At 35.3% G+C, this 17,921-nt stretch overlaps 1 protein-coding gene across 3 annotated transcripts in view; it reads left to right on the top strand.

Annotated features, from left to right (window-relative positions):
- The window catches only part of LOC124364882 (CCR4-NOT transcription complex subunit 4), a 98,728-nt gene that overhangs the window by 39,571 nt on the left and 41,236 nt on the right, over positions 1–17,921 (top strand). For all 3 annotated transcript variants that reach the window (XM_046820691.1, XM_046820682.1, XM_046820700.1), the window contains exon 7: positions 7,218–7,363. In XM_046820691.1, the coding sequence (XP_046676647.1) occupies positions 7,218–7,363 (146 nt within the window). The remainder of the gene's footprint in view (positions 1–7,217; positions 7,364–17,921) is intronic.

The raw sequence follows: 17,921 nt of genomic DNA, 5'->3' as shown, positions 1-17,921 counted from the left end.
TAGATAGCAAACTCTGTTGGGATGAACATGTCAATCATCTTTGTAAAACAATTGTCCAGGGTTTAAGGAAAGTTGAAGGATTGTCTGAATCTGGAGGTTCTTGTCATGATATACTTTGGTCTTTTTCATACTCATTTAAACCATGTATACATCTTTGGGATAGTTCACATTCAGCTAAAAGGATCTTTATTTGGCAAAAGAAGGCTCTTAGAATAATAAGTAAATTATCCAAGTTAGACTTATGCTGAAAATTTGGTCAATAATTTAATATTATCACTTTTGTCTATCTATATTAACTGTAACTTGAACTGTGTTGAAGCAAATATTAGTAATTTTAATGATGCAAATTCAATTCAAGACCACAATACTACAAAAACTATCTAAACTGGAGTTACTAATGGTTGTAGATTTGTCTCCTTCCTCCTTCCTTTCTGGACTTGTTCAGATGAGACTTCAGGGTGGAGCCATCTAGTGAGGCCTTTTTGGCTTGACATCACTTTGCTTTCTGAGCCACGGGTGTTGCTCTTTAGATAAACACTCACCAACTAAAATTGATGTAACTAGTTGTTAGTTTTGTCGTTGAATTTGCAATAAATAATTTATTCTTGTAATTTGCAAATGTGATTAATAGTTTTTGGGATATAAAATTTGGATACTTTTAAATGCCGCCATTTAACCCTCCAAGTGGTAATTAAATCACTTTAAAGTGCTGGGCTGTTTTGAAGCAAAATACATGGTTTCTTAAAAGCCACTTTTTAGATACAAATATACATTCAAAGATCGTGTTGTATATAATTCTTTTCAGAAAAACATGCTTTAGGAAATAAAGATAATTATTCAAAACACTTACCACTTTTCTCTAAAATAGTCTTGATAAGTAGTAGATAACTTTTTTCTTTTTGTTTTTTTTTAGAAGGTGAGGTTGTAAATGCGTTTTAAAACATGGTTATAAATATTTCAAAATATACAAATTTCATTGTGAACAATAAAAATGTCACTTCAAAGCCTTTCGAACAAAAACTACACACACACAAAATATAAAAACTAAAAAAATGTTCCATACACCAAAATTTGCACAATGGACACATTTGAAATAAACACTTCTCAAACAATATTGGTTTGGATGTACATATAACATCACAAAAGCTAAATGTCTGTTATATTAATTATGAATAGTAAAAACAATCTTATTATGGTCCCTATGTTTATATACATATATGTACATATCTACATTTGACTAAAGAAACTTAGTTAGGGTCAGATTCTGATTGCTGCGCTACGCTCTTTCTTCTGCCTCCCCCTACAGGCCTCCTGAAGTGTTCTAAGGCACTGTAGCAACCAGGATGAACACCACAATCACATCTAGGGCACCAGTACCGACTAGGTGTTTGTTTTTTAGAAGTAGAATATACAACGCACACACGAAGTTTCACACCAGTCAGTTGCACCAGGTTGTGGGCACCATCTCCAGCTGATGGCGAGTGCGGCAACACCTGTCAAAATCAGCTGACTGTTATTTTTCATTCCACTCAAAGGATTACAAAATAGAGCCAGCGCTTAGAGGAATCTCTCCCACGTTGTACTATGAAAATTACGGAATAATTAAATAAACCGTTTTACGGTAATTTAACAAAAACGAACATATCGATAGTATGAAAAGTAAGTTTCACCCTCTCTTAATTTTATTATTATTTTAGACATATAAAACCTGTATGCAGCAATCTTACTAGCTACAAAGGGCTACACTAATAATGATATTTTTCACATTTTTGACCCTTAGGGGACAGGGGGAGGGGGGCAACTCAAAATTTTCAAATATCACTTACAGTCTTGTAACATATCATTTTAAAGGTCTTGGTTATTCAATAACAAATACACTTAAAGAATTGAAATCGGACCACTATACGAAATGGCAGCCCCGTTTCGTACGTCAATACTGAATTACGTATGTCTGTTTACAAAATGTAACAAATTATTTTTATTTGAACAAACAGGGTTTTGTGATTAAATAAACAGAATTTGTTATGAAATCAGACCAAAATTCAACATGTTTTAATTTTTCAATGTGGCCCAATATTTTTATAGTAGTTTCCATGTTTGTCTTTTAAAGATAACAATGATTCATGTATGCACAATCTCAATGCAGTCTTGGACTAGAAAGGTACTTTGTACCACCCTCAACAGGCTTATCACTTGCGGTATGCTGGCTAGACATCTTTATCTGACAAATGTGATAAGGCTACCCTTAGTCAGTTCATTGGTGTCTGCTGTTAAGAACAGCTTGTGGTTTTTCGAAATGCCTTACACAAATGCAGAGGCATTCAATATGGTAATGGTGTTAGGCGAATGTTTTCAAAACTATGTGGCTTCTGCGAGGGTGTATGCCGAACGGTTTCCAAATAGAGAACCTCAGTCACGAATGGCCTTTCAAAGACTTGCTATTTGAGTTCGTGAAACAGGACAGGTACAGCCTGACAGCAATAAGGGAAAAACACTTGCAAGGCCTGTAAGAAGTGATAGGGCACCAGAAGTATTGGCGGCGGTGCAACTAAACCCAAATGATTCTTCTAGAAGAATAGCTATTCATTCTGGTATGAGCCAAAGTTCAGTGGTGAGGATCCTGAAAGACAATAAAATTGCATCCCTACAAGATATCCCTGCACCAAGAACTTCATAGTGATGATGGCATTCAAAGAATGAATTTTTGTTTGTGGGTAAGAGAAAAGTTGCTACAAAATGAACATTTTTTCGCAATTTACTTTGGGGTGACGAAGCTACATTTCGGAGCAACGGCGAAGTTAACCGTCACAACATGAGGTACTGGGCTCATGAGAACCCCCACTGGATACGAGAGGTTGACAACCAGAGGTACTGGACTGTGAATACTTGGTGTGGTATTGTTGGCAGGAGAATTGTAGGTCCTTTTTTCGTTGAAGGACACCTAGATGGAGAGACTTATAACAATTTTTTAATTAATCACTTGCCTAACTTATTAATAGTTTTTATTTCATATCACTTAAAAATAATCTGTTACATTTTGTAAATAGACATACGTAATTCAGTTTTTCGGCTGCCATTTTGAAACAGTAATAGATAGGAAAAAAAGTTAAATACAAAAAATAATTGTTTTAAAAAGACCTTTTATTTGATATAAAATTTATTATATGTTGCTATTTAAGAATTTTGAGTGTTAGGATTTTTTGTATTCTTAAATTTTGAATATTTTTGAAATTTAGAAAATCCAGTGAAAAAGCCCGTACCACATATTTCATTGAAAAATAGGTCAATAGCAAGTTAGGAAAAAAATCTGGAGCTGTTCCATATTGTAGGTAGGGTAACACGGTACTTTATTTTAAAGTCCTATTTCTAAACGTTTTGGTACACCCTGTACATACGGTTAAAGATAATTAACTTTTGTTTGCGCCAAAATGTTCGGTGTAATTAAACCTTTAAATTGATGTATCACACGACCCATGTTTAAATTTGAAAATTCCCCAAAAACCACCCCTACCCCCCAAATTGGGCTCTTTAGGGGCATTTATCAAAATTGAAAATAATTTTAACGGATTCAGAGAGGCCAAATTATGGAGAAAAGAGATAGAAAAAGTGTCGAAGTCAGTTATTAAGACAGCTGTAAATACTGCACGGGTGGTCAGACTCACCCTATATACATATATGTATATATATATATATATATATGAATACACGCATGTATACAATAGTTGGACCACGGAGTAGTTGCTGGAAAATAATTTGGAGGGAGAGCAGAGAGTACCTATTAGGCAAATTGAAAGTACGTTGAAAATTAATATATGGTATAGTCAGTGGTATTTCCAAAACTGAATAGAAAAACATGTGGTGACCCTCATGAAAGTGATGTGAATTCAATATTAAAATAAGTACTTTTTACTATAGTTTATTATTTTATTTTATATGTAATATAACTCTTAAATAATAGTCAATTTTTATTCACACATCCTTTTATAATGTAAATAAACAATAGTTTTTGTTATAGTTTAATACAAAAATATTAAAAGTAAATTCAATAAAATAAAAAATTAATTATATCATTATGTAAACTATAATTTATACACTATTTTTCTATAAATATAATACTAATGTTATGTTTCCATAAGAGAGAGTATTTTTATAAGGGGTAAGTCTTCAACAAGATTTTTGGAGGAATTAAAAAGTTACAATATAATCATACACCAATTGAAAACTTGTGAAAAGTCACAATTTATCATATATATATATATATATATCAGTAAATCATTTCAAGACTTCAATAAAAGTTTGCAAATCTTTAAAATTCTTAAATTTGGACTTTTGAATTTTTTATACAAGGGTAGTTTTAACCCAAATTGCAAAAAGCTCTCCTTGAGGCAATATTACTTTTGAAGTTGAGGGTCAGATGAGGTGGTATGCAAATCAAGCAAATCTATGTAATCCAAAAAAATTGGGAGCTTTTACCTCATTTTCACCTTTAGTGATTATACTAATACTTTCTGAAACAAGATAAAATGAAGAATACATTGGCTATATCAGATTCTAATATTTTATAATATCATCACACTTTACGAGTAGCAGTCCCACCACTTTTGAAAAAAGAAAGAAATTAAAGGTAAAATAGTGTAGCCATTTTTTTATGGTTTATGCATAATGTTTCATACCATAATTATCTTCAAATATTCCTGAAAACAGTAATGTATTACACATAAAGGTTTATAGTTAAAATGTATTTTTTATAAACTAAAAAACAGTAAGGGTTCAAAAGACTCAAAAATGGCCTGCCAACTGTGGGAAAGAAATCACTGCCCATTTGAGGGTTAAATTATTTACTTTATTTGTTAGTTGTACCGAACTGACCTTGTGTACCTGCGAAATCATGGTCTCTTACCGTAAGTTCTTGCACCGCAGACCTCTGACTCAATGTTGGACTGCAGTCTGACTGGTGTTGGCAATTGTTTGTTCTCTTTATCCTTCCAGATTGGGTACATCTATTCTCCAAACATCACCGAAAATAAAGTTATTAGGTATGCACAATGTTATGTCGACACATTGTAAGACAAAGATATAAATACTAAGGAGCACAAAATATGTGGTAGCCATGAATCATCACCGAATTTCTCGCATATAGCTAGCTAAAAAATGTTCTAGACCTCTGCAGCTTTGTGGCATTTGCTGCAAATACAGTTGGTAATGATAAATCGTCACTGTTGCACTCTGTGTAAGGGTTAAATGCAGTATTACAGTTGTTTATTTGGTTTGAAAATGGACTAGAGAATCAAAAATTATCTCCCGGGAAAACCGGAGTTTTAAAAGAGGTTTTGAGTAGCCTTCCTGAGAGTCTTTAGAGTGTCGAGATTGTCCTTATTTATTTTTTAACAATTAAATTAGTGGTTTATGTTTTCTGTGCTGTAAGAGAAATTTTACTCAATTATGCTGTGTGGTCTGACAAGCCTGCATGTATTACTGTGACATTGATTTTGGATGCAGGTAGGTTTAAGCATATTCAAGGTTTTGTGATATATTATTTTACACTAGGCTGTTTATGTTTTTATCACCCATGATGACTATTGGGTGGTTTTCAGCCTTATTTTCTTTGATGATGTTAGAAAGAATGTCTTAAGGCTTCATCCAGCTTTTCACTTGGAGATCTATATATGGCAATGATGTTGATGTGTTGTTTTCCGACCGCTATTCTGATAATTTCCACCTCACATGAGTTCCTTGTAATGATGTGATATCTTCAATGACTTGGTTTTTTGATGCAGCGAGTCTTTCACATTCATGGCATATCACTTCTTTTCTTGTTTCTTACCTGCAAAAGTGTATTTTGATTGAGTATTGTGGAATTTTAATATTCTCTAAGAGCTCAGTCTTCAGACCGTACTCATTCAAGATGATTGTGTCAGGTTTAATATCTTAAAGTAGATGAGATATTTTTATCTACTTTGTTCCTTACCCCTTGTACATTTTGACATAGTGTTAGCAGTTCCCTTTTCAATTACTTCTGTACTGCGTTAGGGGTCAGGTTCTTTCTTTTCTGTGGCTGCCATTCAATTAAGAAGAAAGAAGAGCTGTTACTGGAGTGGTTTATTAGATAGTTAGCTTTATCAATTTATAATTGCTCAATGTGTTTGTTATGAAATTCTTCTATTGCTTCTTTGGGCCCAAGTTTAGTTACAATGCAAGGTGGCCTTTTCTTCAAGAAGATTCTTTATTTAGAGATAAGAGTTATTTTCAACAATTTTTGGTTGTAGGTTTGCTGTGTCGAACTTAAAAATGTCCAATGTCTGGGAGTTATTGCAAAAATAGGGTGGTTTTTTATTTGGCTCGAGGTAATAGATTTTGCAGTTTGAAGAGAGATATTTATACAGTTAATTTTTGTTCATTTACCTCATACTATGAACAAAATGAGCAAAGCAAAGCTATGAAGTGAGCTGTTAACAAATCTTTTTGTTTTGGAGTAGATTTGGGTACCTTGAAGTTGTCTATTGGAATTATTGTAGTTGAGTACTTTGTTCATGAAGAACAGGTCTTTGTGAAACAGTGGGACAGCAGATAAGTTGATCATTAAGGGATGTAATCGTGGTTTCCAAATTATCTTGTCTGGATTTCATCTGGACAAACTCCAATACAATATTTGGTAGGCTTTTAAGTTTTGTCTTTGGTAATGGGATTATTCAAGCCCAAATGATGTTTCAACTTCAGTGTGATTAAAGCTATGTGAAGATAAAATTAACTATACGATTAGTCGGTGGTGTTTTCAAACACAGTTTTGATTGCAGGATTAAAGTATAAAATTAAATCAAATTATAATTTACAAGTAAAAAATGGTAATGGCTTCATATCCCTAACTTTCCTGGTAAAATAAAAGATGTTTTAACTTCAACATAGTTTGAATTAACCACCTTATTTAAACACTATGTATAACAAATGTCAATAATTATTGTCCTTATAAACAAAATGGCTGATCAATAAAATCACACTGAGCCAGACTATGTAGACAAAGATCACATCACAATTTTTACTACTTTTAGTAATTGACAAAAATAAAAGTTTTTCTAATCTGCAATTGTGTCTTGCAAGATATAAAAACACATTCAATTACACTCTTAATAACTATTTTAATTACTTACATGAGAGATTATGGGTGATAATTAATTGAAAACCAACAGAGTTATGATGAACTGTTGTAACTTCCTGTGTAGAAAACCAACGCCCAGTCCACCAGCAGTAACCAGTTCAGGGCCTGTAGTGTCGACTACACCCCCAACGACACAGCAGGCAGCCAGCAAGGAGGCGTGGCCATCCCTGGCCCTGCAGCCTGGTCAACCCCAGCCCTCTTCAGGTTCTGGTCAGTAACTGTCAATCAGTGCCTTCTTTTTATAAACCCAATTTCATAAAAGGTAGAAAATATTCATGTTATTAAAAATGAAGCTTTTCACTGCCAATTAAATTTTAGAATCCATTATTGGCTCTGGATTGGTATTAAATATTTACAATAAGGCTTACCAATCCAAATTTTATTTCATTCATCACAATTGATTATGCAAGTTCAGCTTGCAGGCTGATATTGCAGTCATTCAACTTTCATAATAGAAGTTATCATAATCAATGTAAAATGTCAAAATCGATCTATAAAGATCAAATATGTATGTGTGTCATAAAAATTAAATGTATATCATTATGGCATTATTGGATTTCTTCAGTTGTTTATCTTTTCTAATGTTTAATATTTTTGTTCATATTTTCTGCCCGTACTTTGTATATACAGGGTGAATATAAAGTCAGGACCCCCCCTTCTACTTTTTTCTATAGGTAATATAAGGAGATATCCTTTGGGTAGTGGTGCAATATGGAAAGGAAGTTTCATTTTATGATATTGAACATTTTTTTGTCCCCCAAAAATGTGAAATTTTGGGGGCAACCCAAAAATTTCATATGTAAACCCCTATCAAGTGACCCCTCATTTTAAAGAGCATGAAAAAACTTAAATAGTGGTGAAAACCAGAGATTGCTATCTCTTTCCTAATCCGAAATAATAGCCAGTATTACCAAAACAATTTTAATAACTCACCACGTCACGAAGTCAAATCAAATGTTCAAACTGAAGCCCTCCTACTATTTGGCAGTGAGACAAGCGTAGGGTGAACGCCTCTTTGACGTTTTGGAAAGTCTGAGGTGGTATTTGGTTGGAAGAATTAATAATCCTGTTTCTTAAATCTTCAAGGTTTGCTACTGGTGTTTTGTAAACTGCGGATTTTATGTGACCCCCATAGAAAAAAGTCCATGGGTGTAAGGTCCGGAAACCGTGCAGGCCGTTCTATTACACCACGCCTACCAATCCACTGACAACGTAGCTGAGTTCCCAGGAAATGTCGTAGAGCATGATGATAATGTGATGGGGCACCATCTTGCTGGAAATGAACGAGTTCTTCTTCAAATTCATGTTGATTCTCCCTAATAACAGTATTTATTGCAGGAAAAATTGACTCTTGTAATATTTCCAAATACAGTTGACAATTGAGATTTCCATTAATAAAAAATGGTCCTATAATGTGATTCCCAAAAATCCCGGTCCAAACATTAACTTTTTCTGAGTACTGGGTGCGAGATTCACGGAAAACATGGGGATTTTCTGTGTCCCAGTACCTGCAGTTGTGTTTGTGCACATCTCCATTGACGAAAAAACTGCATTCATCACTAAACACAACGTTTCGAACAAACAATGGATGAGCAGAAATTAGTGCTTCCATTTCTTCACAAAATTGTAGACGACGGTCTTGATCGTCTTCGTTTAACTCATGGATAAGCTTAATTTTATAGGCGTGAAATTTTTTTTTTTCAGTAACTTTACCACAGACATTTGGGAAACATCACAAAGATTTGCTACTAATCTGGTGGACTTCTGCGGATCTTCAACAAATTGTGCAACAATTTCGAACTGTTTGTAACCATCTAAAGAAGGCCGACCTGAGCGTGGGGCATCTTTGATGGAACCAAATTCTCGGAACTTATTTACTAAAGTTCTTAAGTATTTCCTTGTCACAGGTCTATCAGGATGTGCCAAATTAAACCACCTTTCTGCCTCATGATAATTTTCATTCTAAGCCCCGAAAGTAAATATCATTTCTACTTTATCTTCGTGACTACGTGCCATTTTTATTCGTAATCAGTATTAATTAGATAATATTATTTAAAACTCACAATGCGAAAGTGCATCTAAATAAATTAGTGTAATAACACTAAAACACATAAAACCTTCTCAAAATACTTCACGGAACAGTAACCACACAATACCACTGGATAATAATGATCTACTAAGATAATAACTACTCGCTACCTTGGCTTGACAAGGTTCCAACTAATATTTTTATGAAATTTGATTTTATTTTGCAATTATTCTATTTAAAACACTCTCTATTTAATGCACTAACTCTCATTGTCGTATGTTTAATAATAATAAAGATACGAAAATGACAATGTTCCAACTGCATGATCAGCTGTTGGTGTCAGCTCTACTGTCTATTATAAATAATAATGCATCAGCTGACTCATACAGCTTATTGTGTTCTGACGATTTATTTACATTGAGGTTATGTATACTGATGATAGTCCAGTTGATTTTGATGTGAATATTTCTTAATTTTTGAAATTAAAAAATGGCACAGAGTGATTTAGAAAGTAATTCATCCAGTGATTTATTTGGAGAAATAAAAAAAATATTATAAAGAAAGTATTACTTTCTGACTTAGAGAATGTCATTACATGTCCCAGAGCATCTATAAGTTCATTTTTCTATACAAGAAAGTTGAATGTGTACAATATGACAGCTTACAGTGTAACCAAGCAAGTATATTGTGCTATATGGAATGAGACAATGGCTGGAAGAAGTGGGAAAAACATTGCAAGCGCAAAAATATTCTTCTGGGAAAAGTTTTTGTGCACAATATTTAAATAAATAAAACATAGTCTTACATGGTTTCTGTTTACTTTACATCCTTCTGGAAATTCCTATCCCAAAAAGTTGAGAAATTATAGTTTGACAAGGTTCCAACTGCAAAATTGCATATCCAGAAATCATGAAATTACTTAAATAATTTTATTTTACTAGTGGACATTGACCTCAAGAACAAACCTACTGAAAATTACGCAATAATTACAATTAATGTACGTTTTGTACAATATCAAAACTTTGGACGCGATTTTCTCAAAATAAGCAAAAATGGACTAGTTTGTACTAACTGTACTTCGAACCGGGAAAGCCCAGTCACTCATTGACAATAAACTCCTTATCAGTTTACTTTCTAATATTGGATTCTTCATCCATTGCATGCCTCACTCATTGAGAACACAAACAACCAATAAACCTGTTTCCACGCAGACGGAAACTGTACCCAAACAAAATAAATTTAGGTGTAAAGACTTAATTACAATTTTTATTGGCTATGTTGTTGGAAAAGAGATAGCGATCTCTGGTTTTCACCACTATTTAAGTTTTTTCATGCTCTTTAAAATGAGGGGTCCCCCAAAATTTCGCATTTTTGGGGGACAAAAAAATTTTCAATATCATAAAATGAAACTTCCTTTCCATATTGCACCACTACCCAAAGGATATCTCCTTATATTACCTATAGAATAAAATAGAGGGGGGGGTCCTCACTTTATATTCACCCTGTATATAGTTTGAAATAAATTTACTTATGATGACCAACAAATTATGTAGAGACTATTATAACTGTCATAGGAAAATGATACCAATTATACCAGGTACAATGATCTATATACGAGGGCTATTCAGAAAGTAAGGAACGTTTTGAAATTTAAAAAACCAAGAACAAGAAAAACATTTTATTATATACATGTGAAAGAGGAATTAAAATACTACTTTTCTATATAATCACCATACAAATTCATGTACTGATCATAGCGGTGAACAAGCTTTGAAATTCCTGTGTCATAGAATTCTGCCTGTGCCTTCTGGTACCCATCTTGCACAAAATTTATGTTAGCCTAGCTTCTGTGAAGCAGTTTCAAACAATAAAGGCCGTGAAAATTGTGAGAAACATAGAGAGAGCTCAGTTATTGTGAAACAGCGGTTTTCACTAATCTTATCGTCAACTTTGGTGACCAAATCATCAGTCACAATGCTCGGATGTCCACTCTTATCTTGATCATGAGTGTTTGTTCTGCCATTTTTAAATTGAATGCACCACTTTCTGACAGAAATTACGTTCCAGTCATTACGTTATCCGCATACATTTTACACAATTCCTTATGAATTTCTATTGGTTTTAAGTTTTTTGCCACCAAAAAACAAATAATGCAGTTCACAATTGGCGGGATTTTTGATTGCAACACAGATTTCAAATTTGAATATAATAAAACAGGCAGTGTTGAGATCTTCCCATTGTCACGGCTGGACTCTGACTGAGGTATTGAGCACATCAATCTATACGCGATTGGCACATGCCTGGTGGCATCAGATGAAAACGTTCCTTACTTTGTGAATAGCCCTCTTATGTCCACAACTGGTTCAACCTTCATTGGGACTCGTGAATTTAATGTAAGAAAGATGTTGCAATAAGAGATGTGATTGTGATTGTACAAGTGCTCTTATATTGCACTAAACATTTTGGTTCTGTACAAAATTAAGACTTTTGCTATTACAAAGCTCCTTCCAAAGATTCTAGCTATAAAATTGTATAGGTAGCAAACCAGACATACTTATTATAGTCTTTACGAACTAAGAAAAAACACTTCATCAAAGAAACAGGACACATTGGCTACATAGTTATGGCTTGCCATGGTTCAAGATCTTAATAACTATAAAATATTTCCTCTGAACTATTTTTCTTTTTTATCTTTTATGTAATATGTTCCTTCTTGTGCTTTGTTGTATTCAAAACAAACAAAATTCAAAGTGCAATAGCTCTTTATGAAGCAGAACTTCCTGATTTTACATTTTGGATACTGAGTTAGTTAAAATATATTATTTGTATTTATCATACATTACTTATCATAGATACAATTGTATTTATGAGGGGGTACCCAAAAGTAACCAGAACAACATTGTTGTGGGCGGTGATCATATAGTATGCATATCTACTGCTAGGCATAAATAGCATAACTCAGCAGTTCTCAAATTTTTTACTTCGAGCCCCCCTGCATAATCCAGCTGGTAGACGGGCCCCCCTACATGTAAGTGAGTCGCGTTCGAAATTTTACAGTCAACTTTTAGTTTCACAATTTATGCATACTACATTAGAGCCTAATGTGGCAAGAGGTTTAATTGTAATCGAACAGCAAATTATATACAACAAATACGATTTATTTATTTCAGCTACTACAATATATAATTGTTATTTATAACTCAAAGTAATAATAATAAAGAGCTACAATATGAAGGATGTGCTTGTTTTGAGACCATATCTTCACAGAGAATCTTAAAAACTCGAGACTATAGAGGCTGCCCTTTAATGACATAGATTGTTTTAACGACCACGTGTAAAATTTCATGAAGTTCCGAGGTTATACCTTTTGCTGCTAAAGCCTCTCGGTGAATTATGCAGCCGGTTTATCGCGCTTCTGGAGATACCTTTTTGATCAACCCTCGAAGTCCAGTGAACTTTCCTGACATAGCCCGAGCTCCATATGTGCAAATTCCGGTACATTTCATCCAAGATATGTTAATATGCTGCCAAAATGTATCAATCATTTGGAAAATGGTTTTACCAGTGGTATCGGCTGAAAACGTCTCACAAAATAGCAACCCTTTCCGCATTGCATCACCATGGACAAATCTTACGTAACATATTAAATAAGCAATTCTATGAAGATCGGTAGCTTCATCAACTTGTATGGCAAAATGAGAATTTTTCACCTTTTCCACCAATTGCGCGTGAATATCTTCCGAAATGTCAGCTACACGTCTTTATACCGTATCATTTGACATTGGTATGGCCTTCAACTGTTGACCTATGGATTCTCTAAACATAGTTGAAACCATATAAATTGCTCCTGGTAATATCATGACTTCTCCAATTGTGTACGTTTGTTCTTCTGAGTGATTCCGTGAAAAATCTGATGTCTTTCAACAAAGTCTTTGAAGGTACACTTATATGCAGAAAAATGTTACAGAAAAAGAATTTTTTGTAAATTTAACACTGTTAAGTTTTCATTAAAAAAACTCTATGTTTGTTTGCGATATTTCCATGTTTAGTGTCAAGATGTCTTTTTATTTTGTTAGGTTTCATGCTGCCAGAGGTCAGGACAGCTATACAGATTTCACTCTGTGATCGTTCTTGGCCAATTATGATTGTTTTTGTAAAACTTAGTGATAAATAAGTTGCTTGCGCACCTTGGCTACATTTGGTCAACTTGGACTTGGAGAACGAGTGATTACACCAACGAACTATAATAATGGAACGTGCTCTGGGCCGGAGAAACCGAGCCGAAATCCTGGGCTGCGTTCCGAAACTGGAGGTGCTGGAAATGGGCAAGAACTTACTCCGCAGTGAATTCGTCATAAGTTAAATGCCCCTTGAAAACCCCCTTGAAAACACCTTCTTTCTGACAATAATCCTCCTTCGTTTCTCCAGTGGCTGTTGTATATGAGATGGAAAATAAAAAATTGTTGGAACTGCTTCATTTTTGAGACATTTTCGTTGTGTGTTAGGCAAAATTAAATGGTAATCATGTTCTGTAAAATGTTTACTGTATAATAAAGTATGTTTTGTTGGCTTAAAATGTTTTCTCTTTGTCGCAGTAATCCACTTTTTTAGTAAATTGTCATCATTCAATGGAAAGCCAAAACAAACAAACAAATAATAAAATACAGGTAGCTGAAAATCACAAAGTTCCCATAATTATAAAGTAGAGTAGGTCAGTATATACTGTTTTTAGCAATGACATAAGTTTATGCATTCATAAGTTCTATAACGACCAACATTGATATCTTGGATCAATGCGGATAAAATAATTGAGTGATAAGCATGTTTTATTCAAGTATATAATTATTGTTCATGATTAAAAAACGATAGCTTATAAATATAAATGTACTCATTAAAAGTCCTTTTTAACTTTTAATTATTTGGATAACCCAGTTAATAATTTGGTATTACAGAACATAATATTGGTGAAAATTACTATTTTGGAAGTTTAACCCTTTTAACCCCAGTCATTTTTCCATGAACTTGCCAGAAAGCCCATGGCGATAAGGGACCGTAGTGCAGAATTGAGGGAAAATACATATAGTTTTCTTATTTTTGAAGATAATTTTTAGGTTTTTGTTTTAAATTGTTCACAAATAAGTGTACTCTTAGATGTAATAGTGAAAAAGTACTTTTACAGAATGATTTGTTTTTTTAGCGTATTTATACATAAAAAAATTTTTTTTTTATTTTTTATAGTTTGGGCATACATAAAGGGTAGAAAAAAAAATTGTAACCCCTGAAAAATGAAGCAGTTTTGTTGCACACATATTTCTTACTACACACACAAAATTTTAAGAACTTTCCTTGATAAATGCATGAGATATATCCAATTAATTGTATTGCTGCATAAGCACTTCTTCATATATTTCCAAATACACGTCAGTAGAAGTATACAGATATGTATACTTGTTTTTTTACTTTTGAAATAATAACAATTGTAAAATAACACAAAATAATTGTAATGGTTTGTAAGACTAAAACTTGTTTAATTTTTCAAAAAAGTACAAGAAATAATATTTACAATATATACATTTTATATAAACAACTCAATTCATTGTCTTCAAAAATAGCACATTCACCACTAATAATAGGGTACTTTGGGATTATACCGACCACACCAGTATGAAGAACACAAAAATATAAATTTATAGAAACAAACATGATAGAACGAAAAAACAACTCTTTAATTACAAAATTACAAACTTACAAGCATTTCCAGGAATTGTTATCGGTATTGTTGTCGCTGTTATCTTATCTTTCTCGAGAATCCCGATTACGACAGGCCACGCGGCATCACATGATTTGCACGGTACATAATTGCCTTTCCATTACAATTCAATTTATATTTCTGATCAGATCCTCTAGAATTTGATATTTTACTGATAAGTACTATCTCGAGGGATGTTTTTCTTTCGTTGACATCAGCGCGAAGGCATGGCACTCGCATTTTGGGTGGCGGAGTGTGATCAAGAATAAAAACAAGTTTTGAGTGTTTTTTCAATAAAGAGTTTAGTTTTAGTTTGATCATGTTTGTTTTTATTGAATTTTTGTGTCTGGAGAAATGTAGAGGTAAAACACGGAAGTACAACAAAGCGACGCACCAGCTGAAGGGGCGGCGAGACTCTGCAATCACGTTATCTACTAGACGCTCGACTTTGACCTCTGTCTGAGGATGGGGAGGGGTTTGCAATAAGACAATTCCTGTTTTATATTGACGAAATATTGTTCTACGCTAATCTAGTAATCAGTAGAAGCAAAATGTCAAATAACGATTCATGTCTGGGTGTGGTCAGTATAATCCCAAAGTACCAATAATAGTGTTTATCAAAGTGTTTTCACTCACTGGTAACTTTTCTCTACGACGTTTACTCATGTTTTTTTACTAATAATACAATAAATCACATGAAAAACAACCGCTTTCAATCACGCAAACTAATTGAGGTTATAAGTCAGCATACAACAACAATGCAACTGAAGTCGTCTGACAGCTGACATCGACAAATAAACTACGCTCAACGACGACGAAATACGATTCCAATTGGAAGGTTATTGTTTTTGCATGTAGCCCGTTACTTCACTGACTACTATACCGAAACTGATGGCATTTGGACATATTATTAGCCAGCTACATTAAATTCTCGAGATGTCCGGTATATCGGACGTTGGCCATTTTAGCTAGACCACCTCTGTCCGATATATCGGACGCCGGGGCTAAAAGGGTTAAAGTAAATAATGACATGGTTGATATAGTAAGAACTTACTTGTGACAAGAAATGTGGCTGCCTTTAGTCCATCTGGATGTGCAGTTGTACGCAGAGCAACTCTTCACCATGTCACGAAATAACAAACATTACTGTGACGACTTTTCGCAACCGTATCGTAACCGTAACTGTAACTGACCCAGAAAGTCTTAGTCGTGAAATGGGGTAAAGTATTCCAGGGGTCGGGAAAAGATAGTTGGAAACCAAAGGCTCAGATTGAGAGCAGAGTCAACCTAAGTGGACTCAATACGAACGCTCGGTATCATCACAGCCCAGGCGCCAAGTAGGATATGAGGAGGAGTATGGACAATAGTAATTTGGAAACAAAAGCGTTGGAAAAGAGTCTAACAAAAGAACTAAGGTTCCGCTCGGATTTCTCCAGCAGGGACAGAGAAAGAGGCGCTGGGATTACTCTACCGAAGGACGAAAGGTTCCGCTTGGATCGCTCTAGCGGGGAAAGACGAAGAGGCCCTTGGATTTCTCTAGCGCAGGGCGAAAGGTTCCGCTTGGATTGCTCTAGCGGGCGAGAGAATTGAAGTGCTCGGATTTCTCTAGCGCAGGACGAAAGGTTCCACTTGGATTGCTTTAGCGGGCGAGGGGATAGAGGCGCTCGGATTTTTCTAGCGCAAGGCGATTATCTTACCTGTGAGTGGCGAAGCATGGTCGGTCTCAGAGAGCTTCCTGTGGTGGTCTACCAGGATCTACTGAGCGTTGTATCAAATGAATGAGCTGCTCTACCTGGAGTGGTTTCCCAGGAACGAAAGAGAGCTGTGCTGGTGATCGGCTCCCTTATATTAGCAGCCAGGTTGGTGCATGCGCAGAACCCCCAATATTGTCAGTCTGCTCCTAGCTGCGGTGCCGGCAACATCTCTCCGTAGGGTTATATGGTCTGCTTGTTCCAACCTGTTTGAAATGGCGACGCTGCTGTTTCTGAATACTCGACTATATTCTTTATTGTAGGGATGGGGTCGTTAGGGGTCCGTCGGCATAGGGAAAAAGGTGCCGACTTGTATAGAGCGGCGCTGCAGGACGTATGGGAGGTAGGAATTAGGCGTGCGTGTAGGAGTGTTTAGGAGAGGGTAAGGTTTATGGGGAAAGACGCGGAAGGCGATAAGGTAATGGGAAGTTTCATCGGCGGCGCAGAGTAGGGTCAAGTGACGGAGGGGCCGGACTGATTGTGGGAAAATAGGATAGGGCTTATTGTAACGTCGGAAAGCGAAAGACATAGGAATTGTAAGAGGAAGTGTGTATAGGACGACGCCGACTACCTGAAGGCGATGCCCAAAGCGGATTAGTAGGACACGAGGTCAGGAAATGTATAATGGTAAGCGGAAACATGGATAACCGCCAGGGTGCGGGCTAAGGTCAGGGTAAAAGAGGTACGTGGAACTAGGGCATGACGCAGGGGAAATTAGGACGACGCTGGTTGTTTACGGATATGAGGGGAGTAGAGGAGATGTTTTAGGTGTAGCGGAAATAAGGATTGATTGGCGGAAAGAAAACGAAGGGTGTAGGGCTAGACATAGGGCCGTGGGAGGAGACGCTAAGATAAGATAAGTTTGGAACAACAGGATGTCGGTAATAGCGGAAGGCGGAAAATAAAAAGGTCAGGGCAATAAGGGAAACTGCACTTTGGTAAACAGGGTTTCTATTTGAAAGGGTGAGGATTAAGGACGGGAACAAATAAGGGTCGTTACATTACTAACATTGACAAATAAAAGGAAACCAAACTAGTTGAGTTGCCCAGATCAGACGTCTTGACGGAATAAACAGGAAGAGTTGCCAACAATGCAAATAAAAACAATGATTTGTGTTTCGGCATGAAAAGGCGTGATGCCGTATCGTCCCGTTGATCGCCGCTCAACTCGGTGAGTTCTTGCCCACTTTCAGCGCCTGCAAGTCCATGGATACACCAGTAACGCACAGCTGTGTGCGA

Source organism: Homalodisca vitripennis, chromosome 1 (assembly GCF_021130785.1).
Source record: "Homalodisca vitripennis isolate AUS2020 chromosome 1, UT_GWSS_2.1, whole genome shotgun sequence".
NCBI lineage: Eukaryota > Metazoa > Arthropoda > Insecta > Hemiptera > Cicadellidae > Homalodisca > Homalodisca vitripennis.
Note: the sequence above shows the minus strand (reverse complement) of the source record. Positions and strands in the feature narration are given on the sequence as shown.